At 56.8% G+C, this 24312-nt stretch overlaps 1 protein-coding gene across 3 annotated transcripts in view; it reads left to right on the top strand.

Moving 5' to 3' along the window:
• GLT1D1 (glycosyltransferase 1 domain containing 1) overlaps positions 1-22868 on the top strand; it is a 93876-nt gene extending 71008 nt beyond the window's left edge. For all 3 annotated transcript variants that reach the window (XM_047697510.1, XM_047697511.1, XM_047697509.1), the window contains 4 exons: positions 804-847; positions 1937-2057; positions 13855-13953; positions 22167-22868. In XM_047697510.1, the coding sequence (XP_047553466.1) occupies positions 804-847; positions 1937-2057; positions 13855-13953; positions 22167-22328 (426 nt within the window). In that variant the 3' untranslated portion in view covers positions 22329-22868. The remainder of the gene's footprint in view (positions 1-803; positions 848-1936; positions 2058-13854; positions 13954-22166) is intronic.
• The last annotated feature ends 1444 nt before the right edge of the window (positions 22869-24312 follow it).

The following is a 24312-nucleotide window of genomic DNA, read 5'->3' as shown; positions in this document are numbered from 1 at the left end:
TTTTAGTATGTTCACACGGTTTTGCAAACGTCACTCTAACTCGGGTACACTTGCATCCCCCCAGGAGAAACCCCAGGCTTGTCAGAGCCTCTCCCCAGCGCCTGCCCCCCCAGACCCTGGCAGCCACTTCTCCGTCTCCCTTCTCTTGGGATTTGCTCATTCTGGGTGTTGTGTGGGCTCGGACTCACCTCGCCTGTGGTCTTCAGTGACCGGCCGCACACACGGAACGCCGTGTTCTCTGGGGTCATCGTGCTGGGGACGTGTCGGCATTTCGTTCCTTCTCGTGATGGATTATATTCCCTGGTGTGGAAGGGAAGGTGTCTGTCCACGCATCAGCTTGATGGACGTGGCCTTGGCTTTGAAGTTGTGCTTCTGGGAAGGTTCCCTGTCAAAAATAAAATTTTAATCAGATCTTTTGTCTTGGATATGCTAAGGATCCAACTCATTCTGCCTCAAAGGTTTTATGACAAAATCTGCCACTGCAATGAATGACGCAGACCCTTCCTTCCGCCGGACTGCCCTGTGGCTGGGCCTGCCTTCTGCTTCCAGACCTTGACCTTGCAGGGGGCGGGGCATTGTCCCGGGGCTGCCGCAGGCTCAGCAGACAGGAGGGCTGCGCTTTTGTCCGCGCCCCTCCCCAGGGCCCCACCCCCTGCTATCCATAGTAGTGTAGCCAGCGTTAGTGCCTGTTGCGCTGGGCTTTTTCCTCCCTGAGTTGAGTCTGGCTCTGCGGCAATGATAGGCCGTTCTTGTGAGACTTGGGCTCATGAAAGGCTTTTCCTACAATCTCTGTCTCTTTTCAGGTCGACCCAGTGTTCACGAGAGAAGTGCAGGACAGAGTAAAGAGGTAAGCGAGGGGGCGAGCAGCACCCTGCAGGAGAGGAAGCCCAGCAGCCAGTCCCTCCCCCCATTTCTGTGCCTGCGCCACACTCGCTGCGCCCAGGCGCGCTGTTCCCGGCTGCCCCTTGTCACCTCCCTGGGGGGTCCAGGCGCTCCTGCTTCCCCCACCTGACAGGAAGGATGCCACGCTGGGAGCGTGAGCAGCCCCCATGGGGGTGGAGATACCCGCACTCACTCGCGCAGGGAAATGCTTTGAAGTTCTAATTTCCACTGGTCAATCTGGCAAAAATTAAAAGACCTAAAATATCAAGCACTTGGTGGAACCGAGGGAAACGAGGGTGCGTTTGCCAGCCCATTCCAGACAGTCCAGACACCGGCTTGAACACACTGCGGCTAATGCCTCACATAAGAAACCACCAGAGGTGGTTGGCCCAGGACCACATCCTTAGGGTGACAGGTGGCCCCAGGGCCCCTCCAATGCTCTCCCAGTGTTTAGTGGGGGTACAGGAAAGGGTAGGGACCAAAAAGTTCATCTCCCATTTGGGTCAGCCCCCTTTTAGATGGTTTCCCCACGGCCCCCCAGGACGGCCCCTCCGTGCCACCGGCCATGGTCTGCACAGGGGACTGGGAAGTCCTGATCTCTCTCTGCAGATACACAGGCATCTTTAATTACTCGCCTGCAGATAAAACCACACACAGTTAATGTGAGTGTGGAGAGGGTGTTGCATGAACGCGCATCAGCGTTGCTGGATAAAAAAACCCAAGACAAAACCTCTGGGCGGTGGGCACCAGGGCGTTTGTTGTAGCCTCCATTGTGGCACTTCTGTTTCTGTTTCTTGTATGTCTGCTACTGTCCAAACATTTGAAACAAGATTGTGTTACTAGAAAAAGTGGCCAGAACCTACGTTAGACCTGCGGTACCTGGGGGCATGAGTCACAGCAAGGGCGGCTCATCTGGGCAGGGAAGGACGGAGACCCCCCTCCCTACTGTGCCGTCCTAAGGCTGACTTCTCCGTCCGGAGAGTGGCTGTCCTCCCCCGGCCCCCTCCCCGCCGGACTTGCAGAGGCAGAAAGCCATCCCCTGCTGCTGTTTCAGGACGGCCGGGGTGCGGCTGCTCGGAGAGATGCCCCAGGAGGACCTGCATGCGGCCCTGAAGAACTGCTTCGCGGTGGTGAACAGCTCCGTGTCCGAGGGCATGTCCGCTGCCATCCTGGAGGTGAGGCCCCAGCGCGAGCCCCCAACATGGGGCCGGGAACCAGCAGCCCCTCCCAGTCTCATTTGCGGGGGTGTCCTTGTCCATCAAGGTCTGTGCCGCTCAGAGCCGTGGAAAACAGCCTTTCTTGGGAACCTCAAAAGTAGTTTTTGTTTGTTTTATTTAACAGACAGAGATCACAGGCAGGCAGAGAGAGAGAGGGAAGCAGGCTCCCTGCTGAGCAGAGAACCCGATGCGGGACTCGATCCCAGGACCCTGAGATCACGACCTGAGCCGAAGGCAGAGGCTTAACCCACTGAGCCACCCAGGCGCTCCTCAAAAGTAGTTTAAAAAAAAAAAAAATATTTCGTTTCTCTTTGCCATTTGTCCTTGCCACCTACAAAACAAAACAAAACAAGGTCACCTCTCTGACCTGCTAAGTATCCTTGATAGAGGGCACAGCAGCAGTCGGAAGAGGTGGGGCTAGGAAATGGGGTGAAGGTGTGTTTGGGCAAGAAGCCCCCTTCGTGATTTTCTTCTCCTCCTTCTCAGTGTGTTCTGTAATCCCGGAATTCAGGGGACGACAAGGGTGGGACTTGTGCATGTGGTGGGGGTGGGGGACCATCATGGAGCAGGGGTGACGGGTGCACTGGGAGGGGGTGGGCAGGGGCGTGAGGGGAGAGCTGATCCCCTCATCTAGCATTCGGCTCCGGAAAGGACTTTTTCCTTTCTCTTGTCTTGTTGTCACATCCTCGCGGGCTGGCCTCCCTTTCGAGAGCGAGCCCAGCACAGGGCGGCCTCCGATTCCCCGTCCAGACCAGCACTCACTCGGGAGCTCCCGAAGCAGGTTCCGGCTCGCGCCGCAGCAGCACGGGGCAGCCGTGCACAGCGCTAGCGCGGGGACCTGCTAGAGGGCGGGCGGCGCTGGCACTGGGCCTCCGGGGCTTCGGAGCAGGCTCCACAGGTCCTGTCTCAGCAGCTGAGCCCTGCCTGCGGGGAGCGACGCTGTCCTTCCGGCTCCTTGTCCTGTCCATCCCCTCCAGACGCGAGCTGCATCCACGGAACTTGCTGCCAACAGGTAGGGTTTGGGTCCGCGCAGCACTGCACTTCCCGAGGTGCCAAACAGTAGGCCTCCCTGCACCAAAGGACCGCGTCCCGTCCCCTGCCTAGGGTCTCCTCGTGGCGTCCTTTAAAAAAGCACAACGCAAAACCCAAAGCAGCATCGGGGCCAGGGCAGAAGCGCCACACCGGGCCTCGAGGCCGGAGCGCGCCGCGCCGACCATAAGCCGCTGGTCTTCAGGCGGAGGCGGACCCAGATCCCAGCCGCCAGGTGGCCCCCGGCTCCCCCAGCCGCCCTCGTCCCCGGAGCCGCGCCCTTCGCTCTTCCCTGCAGCTTCAGAAAGGCACGTTCTCCCCGCCACGGCCTGGAGCGGGGGCTGAACTGCTCCCTCGTCTGGGAATACGGGTTCTCTGGCTCAAGGTCCGAAGTAGTAGTGAAGCAGAATTCAGGGATGATTTCATCACTGGCACGTGGCGCGTCACTGCGGGGCACTTGCTGTCAGATCTCGTTTCCTTCAACGGCAAGGCAGCTGCTGGCAAATCTGTCTTCAGTGTTGATGCTGTGCTCCTTTTGAAAACTCCAAAATAACCTTTGGGTTGAGGGTTCTGAATGAAGCTGATTTCAGGGGAGTGGTCCTGGTGCATGTCATTAGGGCCCATTCAGATGACCGGAGCGGTTAATCACAGAATGAATGCGCATCGCTTTGGAAGGAAGGGTTGTTTCGACCTCCCAGAATTAGTGTTGTTTTCCCAGGGAAGCATATAAAAATCTCATTCGCTAAAATACATCTCTCCCGGAGAGACTCCAGAAATCAAGCGCAAGCTGGAAGCGTGAGCCGCAGGGCAAACATTCCTACAGCGAACGTGTGGTTCCAAGTTTGGGCTTGTTAGGGACTGGACCACCCCACAGAGTGAAACGAAATAGTACAGAAAAGTTTGCTGTTACCACAGGCCTCCTACTTGGGTTCTCCTCCCGCCCCAGAACACGCGCGCATGCGCAGGCTGCCTCCTGGTCCATTTCCGCTGCCCCGGGGAGGAGGCCATGTTCCAAAGCCCAAGAGAAACAAGGCAGTTCTTGGGCTCTTGGCTTCTGGACCGAGACCCGAGTGATTGCAGGTTCACCGAGGGGCTCTCCGAGGACAGCTGGGACTCTGCCCTTTCGGCTGTGGCTAGTTTCAAAGTGTGTCAGCTGTGTGGCCGTGCTGTGCCCTTCCCACTTGAGAAACTGAGGCGTCACATGAAAATGGTGTCACTGGAGTTTCGTTCGGGGTGGTGGAGAGGGGCCTGCAGGGAGGTGACGTGTTTTTCAAGGCACAAGATGGTCTCTTGCATCCAAGCGTTGCTCCCCAGATGCCCTAGGCGTCCGCGCTGAGAAACATTCTACCTTGAGCAACATAAGATCCAAGTGCAACGCGGTGTGCTGTGGGGACTCTCAGACCCGCCTTGTCCCCATCTGACAGGCAGCTGCCACTGTACCGGACACGCGCTGGTCAAGGCTGGGAAGACACAAGCTAACCTCTCCACCAGAAAACCCGGAATCCCGGAAATCAGAATTCCTTCCGTAAGTACAGGCGACGGGGCCCGCACTTCCGGCCTTGGCGGAGGGAGCCCTAGCAGCTGCGTTTGGAGACGGATCTGTGTGTGGAGGGGAGGCAGCGTCTCTGGAATCTTCTGGAAGCTCTGCAGAAAATGGGGCACGAGCTACAACGGTTCTTTTCGAGGTGGAATTGGACGTTTCCATCCACTGATGACAGGTGGAGAAACTCCACCAGAAGAAATCAGGGTGTGTGGACTGAACCTGTCACTCTTGGAACCCCGGAACCAGGTGTGGACTGCTGTCCCCCCGCTCTGTGCCGCACGAGCCTCGTCTGTGTTCACCAGCAGAAAGCGTGTGCGGGGTGCACGCACCCACCTCCCAACACCGCAGAACACCAGACACCGCTGCCAGCCGGGTCTTGTCGGGACCAGCTTCACGCCCTCGTCCTGCCCTGGCACCTCACCTTTCTTCCAGACAGCTTGTTTTTAAGGAGGTGACATCACACCTTGAGACAGTGACATAAGACTCAATCATCGGATGCCCAAGTGCCGTGTCTTGCCGCATGAGAACAGCCTTCCCACCCACTTCCTTCTGAAGGCGCGTCCTTTCCTGGCCACAGTTTAGTTCTCAGGAGGGGACTTCAGAGTTCCTTGTCTATGACTACATGACATCAAGTCTCTTCTCCGGAGCGTCTGCCCACCCCACTCCTCGGGGACGCAGAGCCTGGAAACGGTCATCGCACTAAAACGCCTGTGAGTTCTTTCCTTCCACCGAGGTGCACCGGGTGTGCTGGGTCTGGGCTGCGTCCTGGAGACACAGCAGTGAGCAGGACCCAGAGAAGTCCTGGTTCCTAGGGAATTTCTGCCCGTTTGGGCTGAAAGAGGGAACTAGAAACCAGAAGTGAGGAAATCCGTAAATGAATGAAGCTCTGGGCAAGAAACAAAGGGGGGGGACGCCTGCGACAGAGTGGGAGACGAGGCTCTGGTCAACCGCTGGGGAGGCAGTGCTGGTCAGTGGGGAGTGTAGGCACGGAGCTGTGTCCCTGCCAGAGCCAACGGTCTGGGTCCCACCCCCAGGACCTCTCCTGGACATGGGGTCTGCGTTAAGATGGGTCATTAGGTTGGACCCCGAGCCACTGTGCCAGGTATGCCGGTAAGAAGAGGGGATTTGGACAGACAGGTGCGCAGAGACAACGGGAGAAGATGGCATCTCCTAACCAAGGAGGGAGCCCTGGGCCAGATCCCCTCCCCACGCCCTCAGAAGCAATGGCCCTGAACCTTCTCTCGGACTCCCGGCCTCCAGAACCATGACCTTCCTCAGTTTAAGCCACCGCAGCTGCGGTGCAGTTTCCTGAGCACACTCCTGCAGCCAGAGCGTGGCCCTTGAACCTGGCCCTGAATGAGGAGAAAAGCCACCCCCACCAGGATCTGTGGGAAGAGAACCTGCTAGAGGGAACGGTGGGAGCACTACGGAGCCATCAGAACCAAATATGTCCCCGCCCCAAGCCCGGTGCTCTGCCTGGTGGTGAGCCACCCCCTTCTAGGAGCAACGTGGCTTCCGCAGAAAACACTACCAACCCCGCTGCGGTGGCCATCCCGTGGGAGACACTCGCCACATGGACAATGTGCGTCAGCAACCCCACCTGTCCCCGACAAGGAATATCTCTAACAAGAGCTATCCCCAGACAGTCAAGACAAGGCACTAAAGAAGGAAAAAGCCACAGAATTTATCACCAGACAGAAAACAAAGACATTTTGGAGATAAAGAAAAACTCATTACTTTATGTTCTATGACATCACCGCACTTACATGTCACACAGTAATGATTTAGCACCGTAGCAATGAGCAGTTAGCAATCCACTCACTGGGCAACGAGATTTACTGAAAAACAATGTCTGTGGGCCTGCCTTTATAGATCGTTATATCGGGCTTTTGTCCCTGACTGTAGGACACACTCTGAAGAAATTCAGAGGTCTTCCGCACTTTTTAAAATCCTTCAAGAGGGGCACCTGGGTGGCTCAGTGGGTTAAGGCCTCTGCTTTCAGCTCAGGTCATGATCCCAGGGTTCTGGGATCGAGCCCCACATCAGGCTCTCTGCTCAGCAGGGAGCCTGCTTCCTCCTCTCTCTCTGCCTGCCTCTCTGCCTACTTGTGATCTCTGCCTGTCAAATAGATGGATAAAATCTTTAAAAAAAAAAAAAATCCTTCAAGAATACGACAGTTTTACTGAGATGTAACTCACAAAATCCGTTCACTCACTCGAAGCACCAGGTTCATTCAAAGCGTGCGATTCAGGAGTTTCTCGCCTATCCCCAACCTGGGAGCCATCAGCATTATCAATTCAGGAAATTTTCATCAACCCAGAAAGAACTCCTGGACACATCCTCAGGCACTCGCTGTTTCTCCCCAACGTCCACGCCTCCCCGCAGGCCAAGTCCACCCTGAGACAACCTCCAGTGTGTGTCGCTCCAGGTCTGTGTCCTCCAGACATTTCATACACAGGGAAGCTGAGGACATGGGGCTTTGGGATCTGGTTCCGTCACCAACTTAATGTTTTCGTGCTGCAGGACGCATCTGGACCTCGCTCCTTTGTATCTGTGAGACATGCTGTGGTGCGGACGCGCTGCACTTACGGATCTCTCGCCGGTTCGTGCACAGCTGGGCGGGTTCCACCTCCTGCCCCTAATGAGTAACGCTGCTGGGAACAGCTGTGGGCACGTGTTTGGCCGCATGGTTCCATTTCTCTTGGGTCCGCCTCCAGGAACAGACCGGCTGGGTCCATGGGAGTTCTGTGTTTAACCGTTGGAGGAGGAGCCACACCGCCTTCCAAAGTGAGCACACCGGCTCATCGCCCGCCAGCAGGGCGCGGGGAGGCTCGAGTTTCCCCGCACCCCCGAGCTGCTACTGTCTTCCGGGTGCCAGCCGTCCTGGGGTGTGCGACGTCGTAGCGCATTGCGGAATTCATTTACAGTTCTCTAAAGATGGTGTTGAGCATCTTTTCAGCTGTTTCTTGCCCTATTTAGATCTTCCTTGAAGAAATACCTTCTCAGATTGCCCATTTTTTAAATTGGGTTGTCTTTCTCATTAAGTTGTAAGAGCTCTTTCTATATTGTAGGTATAAGTCCCTGACCAGATAGATGCTTTACAAACCAATGCTTTAAAACCCACTCTGTGGGTTCCATCTTTTCATTTTCTTAATGGTTTTCATTGAAGTTCCAAAGTCTAAGATGTTTTATTAAGATCAGTGTATCTATTTTCATTGTTGTTGCTGTTGCTTGTGTTTTCAATGTCATATCTAAGAAAGCTTGCCTGACCAAGCTCTCTATTTACTTGTATTGACTCCTGTATTTTCTTCGGGGGTTTTATGGATTTAGTGCTTACACTGGACTGATGATTCATTTTGAGTTAATTTGTATGGTCCAAGAAAAGTGTTCAAATTTATTTTTATACTTGTGTATGCTGCATTTTTATTTTTTAAATTATATTAAAATTTTATTCCAAATTTTAATATAATTTAAATTTACTTTCTTTCTAGCTTCCTAGTTCCTAAGCGCACCTGTTTTTTATGTGGGATTTTGAGGTTTGAAATGCAACCTAGAGCTCCAGGCAGTGGAGTTCAACTCCGTGAATCTTACTGATTCAGGCAGAGAAACCATCAGCAACCTCGATCTTATTTGCTGTGGTGACTGTGCCCAGAAATGAGTCTAAGTTCTTCAGTACCATCGGTTAATCCTCCCCACAACCCTTAATGAAGATTTTATTCTCATCCTTATTTTACATCAGAGAAAATGAGCAAACATGAGAGAGATTGTGACACTGGCTCAAGACTGGACAGCTAGTCCAGCAGATCCTTGCCTACCATGGGGATGAGAGGCCCTGGATCCCATGGAGTAGCTCCCGACTGATCCCTTGTAGATCCCTTGTAGCTCCCAACTCCCCGAAAACGTAACTACTGATAGCCTCCTGCTGCCCGGAAGCCTTACCAGTAACATAAACAGTCAGGGAACACGTATTTTGTATGTTGTATGTATTATACACCGTATTCTTACCATAAAGAAGCCAAAGAAAGAAAAATGTTATTAAGAAAATCTTAACAAAGAAAAATACATTTACAGTCTTATAGCATATTTATTTTAAAAAAAATCTATGTGAAAGTTAAAATCAAAATGGATGAAAGACCTCAACGTGAGGCCGGAATCCATCAGAATCCTAGAGGAGAACACAGGCAGGAACCTCTTCAACATTGGCCACAGCAATTTCTTTCCAGATATGTCTCCCAAGGCAAGAGAAACAAAAGCGAAAATGAACTTTTGGGACTTCATCAAGATCAAAAGCTTCTGCACAGCAAAGGAAACACTTAACAAAACAAAGAGGCAACCCACAGAATGGGAGAACATATTCACAAATGACACTACAGACAAAGGGCTGATCTCCAAGATCTATAAAGATCTCCACAAACTCAACACCCAAAAAGCAGATGATCATGTCAAAAAATGGTCAGAAGACATGAACAGACACTTCTCCAGAGAAGACATACAAATGGCTATCAGAAACATGAAAAAATGTTCATCATCACTAGCCATCAGGGAGATTCAAATCGAAACCACACTGAGATACCACCTTACACCAGTTACAATGGCCAAAATCAACAAGACAGTAAATAACGTGTGTTGGAGAGGATGTGGAGAAAGGGGAGCCCTCCTACACTGTTGGTGGGAATGCAAGTTGGGGCAGCTACTCTGGAAAACAGTGCGGAAGTTCCTCAAAAAATTAAAAATAGAGCTTCCCTGCAATTGCACTACTGGGTATTTAGCCCAAAGATACAGATGGAGTGAAAAGAAGGGCCACCTGTACCCCAATGTTCATAGCAGCAATGGCCACAGTCGCCAAACTGGAAAGAACCAAGATGCCCTTCAACGGACGAATGGATAAGGAAGATGTGGTCCGTATACACTATGGAGTATGATGTCTCCATCAGAAAAAGATGAAAACCCAACTTTTTTATCAACATGGACGGGACTGGGGGAGATTATGCTGAGTGGAATAAGTCAAGCAGACAGAGTCAGTTATCACATGGTTTCACTTACCTGTGGAGCGTAAGGAATAACACGGAGGACATGGGGAGAAGGAGAGGAGTGAGGTGGTGGAAATCAGACGAACCAGGAGAGGCTGTGGACTCTGAGAAACTGAGGGTTTTACCGGGGTGGGGAGGGATGGGTGAGCCTGGTGGTAGGTATTACGGAACGCACGTGTTATATGGAGCACTGGGTGTCATACATAAACAGTGAATGTTGGACACTACATCAAAAACTACTAATGTACTGTTTGGTGACTAATGTAACACAATTAAAAAAAATCCATGTGTAAGTGGACTCAGAATTCAAATCCCTGTTCTTCGAGGGTCAGCTGTGCATAAAAGAACGAGCATTCAGACCCAGGCAGAAGAGCTTCAGAGCATGTACTTTGAGAAAATTATCATTTTGATTTTAAATGTTTAAAACCCAGAGAACTGACAGTACAGGGAGTAGCCACATAACCCCTCACCTACGCTCACCTCTGTGCCCCATCACCCCCACCGCCCCTCTCTCTCTCACACACACACACACACATTCATAGGATACGTCCAGTTTAAGTCCTGCCACCTGGAGGCTTCCCCTTCCTCTGTTCCACATTTATATCCCCTCTTCCCACAGCCATGCCCCAGTTTCCCAATATGTGGTCAGAAAACGTACTTTGCGTGATTTCCGTCTTCCTGAATGTTGCTCGTATTTCGTTGCCATCAGCATGTGACACGTCCTGGAGAGGGAACCACACATACTGGGGAGGAATGTGTCTTCTGCAGCCGTTGGGGGTGTCCGGTAAATGTCAGGTTAAGTGGGTTAGTGCTGTTCCGAGCTTCCGGCTGACAGTTGTCTGTCCTGTTGTTCTATCAGTTATGGGGGGGCGGGCGGGGTTCAAGATATCTAATTATTATGATTAAATTGCCTATTTCTCCTCTCAGTTCTGTCAGTCTTTGGTTCAGGTGTACGGGGCTCTGTCCTCAGGCGTGTGCACACATTATAACTTAGGTGTTCCTGATGTGTGGACCCTTTTCTCGTTAAGACGCCCCTCTTTGTCTCCAGGACAGGTCTTGTCCCCCAGGCCATTTGGTCATGTTAAGGCCACCAGAGAAGCTCTGTGGTTTCTGTTCACAGGTACATTGTCTCATCCTTTTACTTTCCAACTTTGGTGTCTTTGAACCCAACGTGTTTCTCTTGTAGGCGGTGAGCACGGCTAAGTCTTGCTGTTGTCGCCCAGCCGGACGACTTCGGTCTTCTGAGCGTGTTCTAGTGCATTCGACTGGACGTGAGAACTGCCGTGGTCCGTTTCCCGCGATTTCTTCATGCGCTGCTGCATTCTGTGTGCTACTGTCCTCTTCAGGGTTTTCACGGAGGTTGAGACGTGAGGTCGGCCTGCGGCTTCTCTTCCCGGGCCGCCTGTCCTGTGCTTTGATGTGGCTGGGGGACTCCTCTCCTACACTTATTTGGGACGTTTCTTTCTTCTTCGGTGACCTGGAACCGCTCCTGCAACCCGGGGACGAAGTGGTTCGAGGACTTCACAGAATTCCCTTGCGACACCGTCTGAGACGGTCCTTTCGTTACACATGGTTTCCGCGATAAGTTTTCTGTTCACCCCTGGGAATTGCGCTGTTTCAGCTCTTGTGCTGCCGCCGCGGCCGACTGGGGAGAAGCGTTCTTCCCGGCACTGCCCGCTCCGGCCGGGTGTGCGGATCACGCGGGACGATTGCTGGAGGCGCCCGCCTATGATTCCGGAATTCCTCGGTGTCCCAGTGGTCCGCGCCCCTGCCGCTGCCTGCTCTGGCTTTCTCCTTGCTTGTGATGAGAGCCGCTGGCGGCTTATTTCACGATTTTTTTTCTTCCAGAGAAGAGCCATTGGGTTTATCAGCTGCGTTGCTCTTGCTGTCCACGTCAGGGACTGCGTTTGCGTGACACTGTCCTCCTCCTCTGGCCAGATTTGCTGTTTCCTTCTCATGGCCTTTTGCTTCAAGCGAGGTTCCCCCACTGGGCAATACCAACTCACTGTCCCCATCTGCCAGCTGCTCCCGTCAGCCCGGCCTCCTGTGTCCTGCCGTGTGCAGGCTGAGAACACACTTCTGTCCAGTGAGTGACAACGAAGGGACAGTTCTCAGTGGGGCGCAGCCTTCCACGTAGGATGGGCGCTCGGCGAGCTCTGGTCGAGTGGATACACCAGTGAGTGTACGCGACAGGAGGGACAATGACAAGATTCTTTTTTGCCCAAGACGGGGATTTAACTTCCGTTCTCTCTCAGGGGTGGCTCGCCCTGTACTGCTTTCGTCGTCGGTTCTGTAAATCTGCATTTGCCCATCTCCATCGTACACGGCCCCTCTCGATTCTGTGTCTGCCACAGATGTTTCACAGATTCTGATACTTACCTCAAATCGGGATAAATGTACCCTTTGAGTATGAAAATGCTGCAGGGCTGCCTGGAGCAGGAGCCGCATGACGTGTCAGTCACCCTCTTTCTGAGCTCTGACCTGATGGGAGACGCTGGGTGACAGGATGGTCTCAAAGGTCTCACCCATGTGAGGAGGAGGCAGTGACTTGACAAACGTCTAGAAATGAAATCACAGTGTGTTGTGCTAGTTTAATGAGCCGGCGACCTGCACTATGACAAGTGCAGAGACAAGCGTGTGACTCAGCATCACTCACTGTGCTCATGATACGACCTCATAACTGCTGTCGCGGATGTGCTAGTCGGCTTACGCCACAACCCACACAGCGGCACCTGCAGAATGACAGCGGACTCTATCTCGTGCTGTAGAGAGGACAGTTGAGTCCCTCATTCAACCAGGAACCAGGGAGAAATCCAGAGCCCCATCTGCAGGCTTGCTACCTCAGCGGTTCCTGGGCTGCACTGCAGAGTGGCAGGGGGAACTTTCAGGAAGGCCTGATCGTGGGGCAGAGCAGGGTGGGCTGCAGTGGGCTGAGGGTCAGGGTTCCTCTTCACTCCAGGTGACAGCGCTGCAGTCTGAGGGTGACATGCACTGTGTGGGCCCAGAGCAAAGACAATGAGAGCAAGATCTTCCCTGAGACCAAGGCCTCTCGATCCCGGACCCTGTGCTGTCTCCCAGGCCGCCAGACGGGCCTGCGGCGTGTCAGAACCCCGGGCCCACCCAGGAGTCGGAAGCCCTTGGGACTGTGGTGCTGGGATGCGGCCATTCCCGTTACTGCTCTCCTGTGCCGCGCGGTGCCTCCTTCCCGGGTGTCATGACCATCGAAGACCCTAGACGGGACACTACAAAAAGACGGCGGAAACCTGGCTTGGAGACCAGCTGCACTTGGGTCACTTTACGTTTCTGAAGATCAAACATCACCCCTTTGGGACCAAATGTTTATGACATGAAGAGAGATGCCACAGACACAGAGCGTCTAAAACATACTTTTGTGGAGTAAAAGCCACATTATCGGTTTGCTCTTGGCGCCAAACCCATCCTGCCATGGATGCCAAGTTGCAAAGGGATGTCCCTCTCACGTGCTGGAGGGCTCCTGAGTGAGCGGGGGTGAGTGGGCCCAGGTCTAAGCAGCCCCAGGAGGCTCAATGTCGGAGGCTCCCCAGAACCATAGGAGGAGAACTGGAGACGCTGCCCGGCCGGGGAGATGAGGCTGACTCTGCCCGCTGAGCTCTCAGGCACCTTCCAAGGCCTCAATGCTAGTTGGTGCGGAGCCGCGGACGCCACGTGCCGATCCCAGACCTTGGGGGTGGAGAGCCTGCTCAGTGCACAGTCGGGTGACAAATCGTGTTCCTTCTTACTCTGGTCTGTGTGCCAGAGAGACGTGCCAGGCCTCCGGCACCGTCCCCGCGGCTTGTGCTGGGGCACGTGACTCACTGGGAGAGTAATGAGGATAATTAAGGTTGTGCTCTCCAGACTGTCACTGCACAAGTGTCAAACAAACACGGGGGGCGGGGGGGGGGGGGGTTCTTCGTGACGCCGCGGTAATTATGCCAAGGTCTTGCGGACTAGAGCTTTCCAGACCCTGCGACAGTAAGTTATCACAGCGCAGGACGTGCTGTGCCAGCGGAACGTTTCGATCGGGTGAGGAGCCGGAGGCCTGGCGGGCGCTGACGCTATCCCCCCACGCGGACTCGTCCGCCGGGGCCCGGTCTTACTCACGGCTGCCCGCCCATCTTCTCTCTCCCGCCCTCAGGCCATGGACCTGGAAGTGCCGGTGCTGGCTCGGAACATCCCCGGGAACGCGGCGGTGGTGAGGCACGAGGTCACGGGCCTGCTGTTTTCCGACCCTCAGGTAAGGAAGCGTCTGTCCGGGGCGGGTTTCGTCGGCATTTCCCGCGGACAGTCCGGGCTTCCCATCTTTCTGCCAGTGCCCAGTGCCCCCTCCCCATGGCGGGAGCCCTGCATGTGGCGTGTGTCCTCTGTGGCCCCGGGGGCAGCCGTGATTCAGAAAATCCCAGAACCGAGACCCGAACACAGGACCTGTTCCTGTTCCTGATCCTGCCTCTGACGAGCGGCGTGGCCGTGAGCCCATCAGGCCCCTGATGCTTGGATTTCTGGTCTCCGGGCGGGTGCTCTTCAGACAGCATCGTGGATTTCTAGAACACCTACTGGTTCTCAGCAAGATGGCCGTGTGTCTGATCGCTGTAATGCCTCAAAACGGCGCACACAACGAGCCGGCACTTTATTTGAAGATAACACATGGGACAGTGCAGCCGGGAGCAGACACGGCCGGGGCATGGTGGAGGAGGGGACCCCAGAAAGTGTGTGAAGGGGTCTGGAGTGCACCCACGGGTGTCTGCCCGCAGTTGGGCCCAGGACGTGTGGCCTGGCCTGGGTCTCCAAGCTGTTTTCCCTGGGACAAGCGGAGCTCGTGATCCCTGCTGCCCCCTGGGGGGGTGCCGGGCGCAGGCGTTGGGACACACGGGGCTGAGCGTGTTCCCGGCACGCGGCCAGAGCTCCGGCTGGCTGTCCCCATGGGAGAGGCACGGCTTCAGTCACACCTGGTGTCCGCGGCAGGAGGTAATGCCTTAGGCCTGAGTTTTGTCCTCTGAGTCTTTTAAACTTGGGTTCTGCCTGCCGGCGTCCTCATGAGAGCACACATCCTATTCAGGAGCGTGGGGATTTACACTTAAAAACAGTCAACTCAAATATGAGAAAATTCAATTTTCAGATTTCCTCTGGCAGATGCTTAATCCGAGACAGTTTTCCCTCTCCCTTGCCACAACCATGCTCCCCTCTCTTCCCTGCGGCCTGGGGCGCTGCCCCCCAACCCCGGCCCGCGGGAGACCCACAGCAGCCAAGGAGCCCGGGGCTCCCGCGGTGACGGTCCAGCCAAAGGCATCCCGGCCGCTCACGCCTTCCCTTTCGGCAGCAGCGCCTGCGGCCCGAGCGGCGTCCGGACAGGAGAGCTGACGGCAGTGACCTGTCGCTTCTTCCAGACCACGGCTCGCTGCCTTCTGCCCCCCTCTGGAGCTCTGCAGTCAACAGCAGCCGGGCTTGGGGGTCGGGCAGTTGTGCCTCCCCCCGGCAAGTCATTTCACTGTCCTCTCCCCTGTCGGGTCGTTTCGGAGCTCTAACTTTGGCAGGGGTCCGAGCACGAGGACAGCACGTGCTTCCGGCAGGGACTCCCTCTGACACCTGCCAACGAGCATCCCCTCCCCCCAACAGGGTCACGTCCCCCGGCTCCCAGACGCGGCGCCGCGGCACACAAGTCAAGGATCGTTTTGATTCTACAATGTTAACATTGGTGTCACAAAGGATTTAAAAAAAGAAAGGACACTTAGGTCTCACGTCGGGGGGGCCGCGGGCGTGTTAACACACTGTGAGAAGCCCGCTAGAACGGGGCCGTCACACACGGCTTTGTCTTCTTTGCGGCGGCCGCCGGACTCGACCAGGCGCAGGGTGGGAGCCCGCTTCCGAAACAGGCCGGCAACCATGGGGGTCCGCGCAGCCCCAGGCTCAGCGGCACGCACTGCTGGCCGGCTGCGGAGTTAAAGGGTTATTTCCAACCCGCATCCAGATACGGATCAGAAGCGGCATTTAACCTGGTAAGGGGGGACTTGCATGCGGACGGCGGCTGCTCAAGGGGACGCGTGCATGTCGGCTGGGGACGTAGCCTCCGTCCGAGCTGCATCTGGACTCGCTCGGCGGGCGCGCTCTGTCCCTGATGGACGTGCCAGAGATGACCGGGCAGAGGGGGGGGTCACGGATCGCTCACACATATCAGACCCCCCTCACCCGCCCTTCGAAACAGCAAGCAAACCGTACACGGGCTTTGCTCGAGCGACATCAGTGGGGTCAAAGGGCAGTCCTTGTGCTCGTTTATTTGGTGCGCGTCTGTGTGGAACTAAACCAGCAGCCGCGAGGGAAACCTGGCCTCTCCTCCGGGAGCACAGCCTGTGATCTGCGGCGGTCCCCGCCTGAGCCCTCGCTCCCCGTCTCCCCTCCCCGTGCCTGTGGCACTCCGCGGCCCCGTCTCCACACCCCCGTGACAGCCTCTGCACATGGCCGCGGTCAGGGGACAGACTGGCGCCCATGTGCGGCATCCTTAGCACCCACGCCTTCTGGCCGTCAGGGTCAGGTGCACGGCCCAGCAGCTGTGTGTGCGGGGCGCCGTCTCCCCAGGGACCCCAGTGGCCTCCGCATCTGGCGGCGGAACGTGAAAGATGAGGGCCAATCCCATCAATGCCTCGGGGAGCCCCGACAGCAGGAGCAAGGTTTTGAGGGAAGAAGTGTGTGGGAAGTAAGTGTGGCTGCGGGGGCTGGGGGGGTGGGGACGGGGGGGAGAACAGAGAAACAGCAGGTTCGAACCAGGCTCCCACAAGGCCAGGTGGCTCGTGCTCTCACGTTGGGCCTTCAGGGCAGAAACCACACGCCCCGGCTGAGCAAGGGGCCCAGACAGTGCCCACCGCCAGCCACCCTGAGCCCACAGGCCGAGTCACGCCCTTGCCGTGTCTGAAGACAGGCTGGAATTCCCAAACTATAACTGGATTTTACCCATTTGTGAGTGTTGACAATTCCGCCGGCTGTTAGCTTAAACACCCTTGGGCTTAGCCAACCATCCAGGGGAGACCTGCTGGGCCGCCAGCCATTAGACGTCTGCTCTAGATGAGGGCTGATCCCTCTGTGACAAGTGAGGGATAGGACCGTCACCCCAGCGGCGACATTCCCAGCGAGGTCATGTCCAAGGAGGCACATTCCTAGGCTCGGGACCAGGCCTTGCCCTCCAGACACAAGAGAAGGGGTCTCGGGAGTGGAGGGACTCACCAGCCAGAAAGAAGAGTCTGGGCTCATGTGACAGGACCAAGAGTGGTGGGTTCTGTCCGTCTCTGTGCGACGAGGCAGGGAGTCAGATCCCGCCATACAGCAGGTGAGTTAGAGAACTTTCCCTGAGGCCCTGCCACGTGATGGGCACTGAGTGAGGTCCTGGAGGCAGAAGCTGGGAGGGCAAGGGTGCAGGCCGCGGGGGGCTATGGTCCCAGGCAGGGTGGTCCTGAGATAGGGCAGCACACTCTTCCTGCCCTCAGCACCGTGGGCCGCACCCCGGGTCGGACGTGGGTAGGGATCGACCTCCCGGGACTCTCTAGGTTTCCCGCCCTGTGAGGGTGAGGCTGGCCTCGAAGACGAGGTGCCCTGCAGGGAAGGGTCCTGGCGGCGCAGAGCCCCATGCACGGGAGCTGGGGTGTTGGCAAGCCGAAGGGGAGCTGGGGGGTGTGGCGCTCCGGGGGCGCAGGGAATGGGCGGAAACAGACAAGAACCGGGGTGGCCCGGCTCGCAGGAGTGCGGCGGGCACAGAGCGGACACGGCCCCATGGTCTCTCCGTCTCCTGGCAGTGGGCCTCTGATTTTTTACTGTCCACACGGCTTTACAGAAAAATCGACAACACATAAAAATTAAAAAGAAACTTTCATCATTAGCCACTGGAGACAACCTCCTATTTTGCAGGACACACGCACGTGGGACGCGTCCCCCGTCCCCGTCTGACTCGCCGCTCCGTAGCCGCTTGGCCTCACGGTCTGGTGGTGAGCGGCCCGTGTCCGCGGCTGCTGCGCTCAGCCGAGGCTGCGGGTGGTGAACCCATCCCCGCTCCTGTTCCCATGGATGCAGAGACCGTGTGCTCTTCTCCCCGGGGGCACCGCACGCCGGGCGCCAGAAGGTGCTTCTTGGGCAGGGACAACGCACGGACCCCTGACAGCTGGGCTGCTCGCATTCAGGGGCTCCTGCTCGTCGGAGCCATTCCCGGAGCCGGCGTCCAAGAGAGCCGTGGCCGTGAGCTGTGGCTACGTGAAGGCAGGGGCTGGTGGCTGAGGTCTGAGGGAGGGAGAGCTGCGCTGGCTACAACAGGGCAATGGTGGACATTCGTGTGGACCAGGACGGCGGCCACCGCCCAGAGTGATCGTCTGCTGCTCCCCTGAGGGTCTGGTGGGGCCGAGGTGGCCAAGCCCAGCCTCAGCGGGACAAAGAATCAGGAGCCTTTTGCAGGGGGCTGGAGGCAGCCTCACCCCTGGTCTGCTCCCACGCCCCACTCCCTGGAGGACCTCTGCCAGGGAGCATCACGTCCATCCCGGGTCCCCGAGGCACAGCAGGATGACTTTATGGCAGAGTACTGCCACATGTCTTGAGGGGCCCCTGCTCTTTCTCTCTGACCCGGCTGTGGTCACTGTCGCCCCCTGGAACCTGTCTCCCAGGCCAGCACTCCCCCATTGGCGTTCCCTCTCCTTCTGGTCTTCGCTTGCCAAGACCGGAGGAGGGGGTCACAGGTCCAGGGCCAAACGGTCTGAGTGCAGTCCCGTCTTGGATGCTGACCGCTTACGTGTGCCCCTGGGCATGGTCCCTGAAACCCCTCTCAGCTCCTGTTCCTCTGTCTGAGGAGTCCTGGGGACAGCCCAGAGTCCCAGGTCCTTTCTGCATTTCCAAAATCCAAAAAGTACCTGAAAAGCAATTTGATTTTTTGGGAATTTGATGCCAAAACTCAGTTGGCAGCAAAGTCCTCTCTGAGCTGATGCGAAGTTATTTGTGGCTTTGTTTGTCCTGCCTCACGTGACTGCTGGTATGTTCTGACTTGCAAACTGTGGTGTGTTGCGTTGCGTACGGGGCGCTGCCGGAGCCACCGTGGGGCATACGGTAACAAGAGCGGGCCTGAGCCCCATCATCGCGGCCCCCAGTCCTGGGTTCCGAACGGGAAGCACGCGACGGATGCTGGCTGCCGCTGCGGATCTGAGGCCCCTCCTGACCCCACTGGTGGCTCCGAGCCCGACACCAGCTGTCCTCAACAGAGCGGAGTGCAGGAGCAGGCTCGCGCTCACCAAAGAGGCTCTGTCCTTGACTCAGGAGCACAAGAGGACTAACGTTCCCATCACATGGGTCAGAGCCGTGGACTGCCCTGTCCCCAGCAGCCCCGGGCAGGGGTTGGGACGTGTGCCCAGGCGTCCAGGGTGCTGCTCCTGGGCCTCCCGGGTTCAGAGGCCTGGTCTACGGGGTGGACTGGTTGGGCGCGAGCCGGGTGCTGTTTGCAAAACGGCCTGAGCTTTAGGGCGGTTGAACTCAGCATCCTCGCCCGAAGCTCCGTTTCTGTGCAGTCGATTTTAGCGTTTCTGGGAAGGAGCGCACGGGGCTCCCAGAAGGGGGCTGGGATGGGCGCTTCTCTGAACCATGTCCGGGGTGCGGTCCGCAGGGCTGTGCGCTTCCCACGAGAGCCCCCTGCCCCGTGGCGTGGGGGAGATGGTGTGACAACAAGAATCCCTACAAGAGTCTGAACATCAGATCTGTCCAATGGACCCCACTTCTCATTCCCTGGACCTTGGCGGTGCCTCCGCGAGAGAAGGCCGTTGATTTAGGATGATTTAGGGGAAAGGTTTCAGCAGCAGTGACTTAGGGGAAAGGTAACTAAGCATGGGTTAGGGCCTGGGCCTAGGGGCAAGGCAGGCCCCATCTGCCAGGGGAGCTGGGGACTCAGGGACTCAGCAGTAGTGACCTACTCATAATGTTTTTAATGTTTTTTTAATGTCAGAGATGTGTAGCCCAAGCCAGGCCTGCACATCTGTGGTCCTGGGGTCGATCCGGGTGGGCCACAGGCGCGTTTCCGTGTGCACGGCACGCATGGAGATATGCAGGATTTAAACCTCTCTTGAAGAGCACTAAGGATGCGGCGTGAAGTCCGCGCCCACAGTGGCTGTGGCACAGGTGGGCGCTCGGTTCTGGGTGCTGAGAACAGTGTGGAGACGGACCACTGAGCTCCCAGGCATGGGGTTCCCACACTTGGCTCCATGGACATCCCCTCTGATGCCTTACAACTCACTCTCCTGAGTGATTTCCAAGTTCAGGTGCTGTAGGAGCCCTTGACAAGCACCCCTCCCCTCCAGGAAGTATTTGGCAATCGGCTGACCAGTTTTCTGGCAAGTTCTACAGCCACAAGTTCAGAATCCCAGGTGAACGGACATGCATGCTTTCTTTCCTGGGGGCTCTGCTAGAGATCCTCCTGCCTCGTGGGCCGGGTGGGTCCTGGAGGGTGTCCCTGTCCCCACGCTCTCACCCTCAGCGGGCAGCCCAGGCCTCAGAGCAGGAGTGGGAGCGGAGAAGCCACGGAGCTGTGCTTGGAGGTCAGACCCGTCACCTCCGACGTGGTCTGTGTGTCGAGCACAGGTTCCCGAGCCAGGGAAGCAGACTGCAGCCGGCATGTGGGGACAGAGGACACGCGGTCTGTCTCACAAGCACACAGCTGTCTGTCCCCTCGCATGTCTCCCAAGTGCACGTGCTACGTCGGCAGGCACCCAGGAGACGGCTCAGCCCGGCCGAGAGCAGTCCTCGACTCACGGGGCAGCTTTCCCTCTGCTTGTCCCGATGCTCTGCTTCGCTCTTGTCCTCCAGCCACTGACACGGGGCTCCCTGCCTGCCAGCCGGGCTGCATCACCTCCCCGGCCCCAGGGGCTCTCGCTCTATGTGAGCGCGCTTCTGTCCGGTCTCCCGCGTGGAGAGGAAACGTGCACTTGCTCATGTCTTACCCATAGAAGCTCTGTCGTTCAGGCTCGGCTATAAAACGGCCACACGTTCTGTCTGGACATTCTACCAGCCAGTCTGCGTGTCAGATAAATCCAAGACCGGACCGGTGTCGTCCGGCAACAGACCAGGTGTAAGCCTGGCGAATGACTCTGTAAGGACGCTGTTGTTCGACTGGGAAGCGGGAATAAGTATGTTACGTTTTTATTATAAAAGAACTAAAGAGTGGAAACATAACGCATAAAAATATGAACTCCACTCTATCGTAAACATTGCTACTTATATCGTTAGCTATGAAGAGCGTTCGATGTGGTAATTCTGAGAGTATGTGGGCGTTCCCTTCACACCGCAGAGCACTGGATGTTAATCCCAGGCCCGGCTGTCTCGCTGGAGTTTGCCTGGGCTTCCAGGAGCCTTGGGGACAGGGAAGGCAAAGTCTGTGCCAGGCCAGGCCCAGGCCCTCTGTACCGACGCGGTCTGTCCTGCTGACACACCATGGAGCAGGTGCTGCTGCTGTCCCTTAGTTACAGACGAGGAGACAGAGGCACAGGAGGTTAAGAAATGTCCCCAAGGTCACTCGCCTGAAGGTAGAGAGTGAGGTCACATGCAGACCTCCGGGCTCACGAACTCTGCTCTTGACTTGGTGCAACATATACTCAGTACTCCAGAACAATCAAAATAACCCTAATTCTGATTACGGAGGGCTGTGACCCCAGAAGCTGGGTCTCAGGACCGCCCCGGCGCTGGTGGCGTCATCTGTGGCATCTGTAGATCGCGCCTGTCAGCAGACGCGTGGCCTGAAGCTACGTGACAGAAGGGAACGCCAGAAAATTGGGGGACCGTCGAGTCCCATCTCCCTCTTTCTCCTGGGGGAGTCTGAGGAACGGCCGGGCTGACCCGTCAGGGGCCCCGACCCTGAGGAGATGGTTTCCTGTGGGGCTCAGTAACTCACTGAACCCAGAGCCACAGCTCCCTTGCGTCTTACAGAAGGATCCGAGCCAGCTTGGGCCTCTGAAGCCGGGCACTCTTGGCCGAGGCAGAGCATCTGAAGACACGCTCCATGCCCAGGAACGGGGAGCCCCCAGCACGGTGGGGAGCAAGCAGCACAGGGGCAGCAGTGTTGAGGTGTGGGGCTCGGAGCCTGGAGTCAGACCCAGGGGACGCTGAGGGGAGAACTAGCGGATTAAGGATCCCTGTGAAAGAAAGAAAGAGCAGCTTTGGGGAACGCAAGGGAGAGAGACGGGGAGGTAGAGCTGACGGCTCTGAGCTCCCCCCACGGACAGCCATCCTGACACGCGTGTGTGCATGCATGCGCGTGGGGGGTTCGTGTGGTTTCTCGCTCAGCCAGTGTCTGCGTGAGCTCTTCTGCCCCCTCGGGGCCTCTTCCCCGGAGCCGAGCGGTGGCCGAGGGAGAGGCCGGGAGCTAACACGGGCACAGGCGTTTAGACACCCCTGCAAATCCCCCTTGGCCCATTATTGACACCCATCTCTCCTCCCCCTCCTTTGCAGGAGTTTGCTCAGCTGGCGAAGAGACTGGTTCGTGATCCCGCGCTAGAAAAAAAAATTGTGGCCAACGGAAGGGAGTATGTGAGGAGGTATCACTCGTGGCAGGCGGAAAGAGACACCTACCAGCACCTCGTCCGGACCCTGGAGGGGGGCGTCGGGGAGTAAGGGCGCCCGCCCGTGGCTGCACCGTCAATGCCCAGCCCTGGGTGCATACTAGAGACGGAGTCCCGGGCCAGCGGCTCCAGTCTGGTCCACGTCAAGCCAGTTCCATGGAACCATCAAGAAACAATGCCAGTTGTAAGAAAGAACCTCATCCAAAACCTGCCTGGGCTTCCAGAGACCATCACAGCCGTGTCTAGCACATCAGGTCCCTGGCAGTAGAGGGCCAGGCAGGGGGAGGCAGGGAGAGGGCATCAGCCACTACGGGACTCAGGGCCAAGCACCGCCACACAGAACCCCCCCCCCCCGCCTTCTGACGCCCTGTAGCCACTGTGCAAAGCCGACAGCCAAAACCCGAGTGTGCACAGAATAAAGCGTTGTCGCCCTCCGCCCCGGACGCAGCCGCCGTGCGTTCCTGCTGGGAGCCGCGTCTGCGAGAAACGCCCGCCACCCCCGTCCTGTCCCAGCCCCAGACCCGGGGTACTGACGCCGAGGCCTCTCCCGAAGCGGGGTTTGCGCGCAGTCCTCACTTCGGCGTCCGCAAGCGCCGTGGCTGCTCCGGTCCAGACTCACTGAGCCTCGTGTTCACACACTGTGTGTATCGGTTTCAGTTCGCCGGTATGAACGCAGGTTTGAATGATCCAGGCGTAAATCTCAGAGAGAACCGAGACACCAGAACCCCTGAATATGGGGCGGGGGGGTGGAGGGGGTAATGCACAGATAGGGGCGCTGTGTTACGCGGCAAAGAGGCGCGGCTTCCCCTTGGCCCAGCAGCACAGCGGGTCAGCGCCCCGCTCCGCCACCACCGTCCCGAGGGGGCGGAATGCCCAGGCCTGCCGGGTGGGCGGCTTCGCCGGATAATCAGCTCCACGGAGCAGAGCGCGGGGGCTGGGGTGGCAGCTGGTGCTCTGGGGCTGAACCCGCCAGCCTGTCACCGACCCACAGCTCTCGCCGGTGTCCGGAGGGTTGCCGTCTTCCTCTTATTTTCCAGTGAACAGAGTGTGCTCTTCCTCCCACCCTGGCTCCTTTTTCCTTGCATCTCTCCACGCCCCATCCTACTTCCCCGTCCTGACCGCTGTTCTCTTGGAATGTCAGGGGGCCATGTGGGGGATGACACACGAGAGGCCTCCCTACCCAAAGTCCTGGTGCCCAGAGCACGTTCCTGCCCGGTCAGTCAGATCTCAGGGCTGGAGGCACCCGGCCTGAAGCCTTCCAGCGACACTGAAATGCTGCTAAGACCGACACTAGGACAACCACTGCCGTTTTAAAGGGTCCATCTGAACAGGGACCATAATTCCGCAGGAAACAGACATTGGAGAAGAGGCTGCACGATAGCTTTGTATGGAAAAGTGAATCCAGAATGGGGGAAGATGGGTTAAATTCACCTGATGTCTAACACGACTGATTTATGCCAGCAGAACTGAAACTCTTAAGTGCAGAGCCAAGAAATAGTTCCACCAACACGCAAACAACAAGCAAGACCACCGCCCAGGACTTGGCCAGGGCTCCCCAGAGCTTCTCCTCCTGGTCTGCAGTGTCTCTCCCATGTCCTGGGATACTGTCTTGCCCTCACCAGCTACCTGGTTCCAAGCCACCAGGGACCCTGCCTGTGGTTCAGGTAACTCCCTGGCCACCTGTCCATCACTTTCAGGAGACCCCTCATTCCCACAAGACATGCACTTTACTTCTCAGCTGATTTCGAAAGGTGGTGGCATTTTAAACACTCTGACCATGAAACACTAAGAGGAATCGACTCTATGCAGGTGCAGGGAGCAAGAGAATGTCACTTAGGATTACACCTGGTTGCACCTGACAGAAACACAACGGGTAACAGTGGCATAAGCAGGAGAGAAAGACATTTTTTGTCTCCAAGTTCAGGGGTCAACAGCACTTGTGGTGTTCGTGGTGTTCCGGGGGGCAGGGACTCAGACCCTCCACTGTCCTGTTCTTCCACCCTCAGTACACAGCCGTCTCTACCTCATTGCCACAG

This window comes from Lutra lutra, chromosome 12, assembly GCF_902655055.1.
Source record: "Lutra lutra chromosome 12, mLutLut1.2, whole genome shotgun sequence".
Taxonomy (NCBI): Eukaryota; Metazoa; Chordata; class Mammalia; order Carnivora; family Mustelidae; genus Lutra; species Lutra lutra.
Note: the sequence above shows the minus strand (reverse complement) of the source record. Positions and strands in the feature narration are given on the sequence as shown.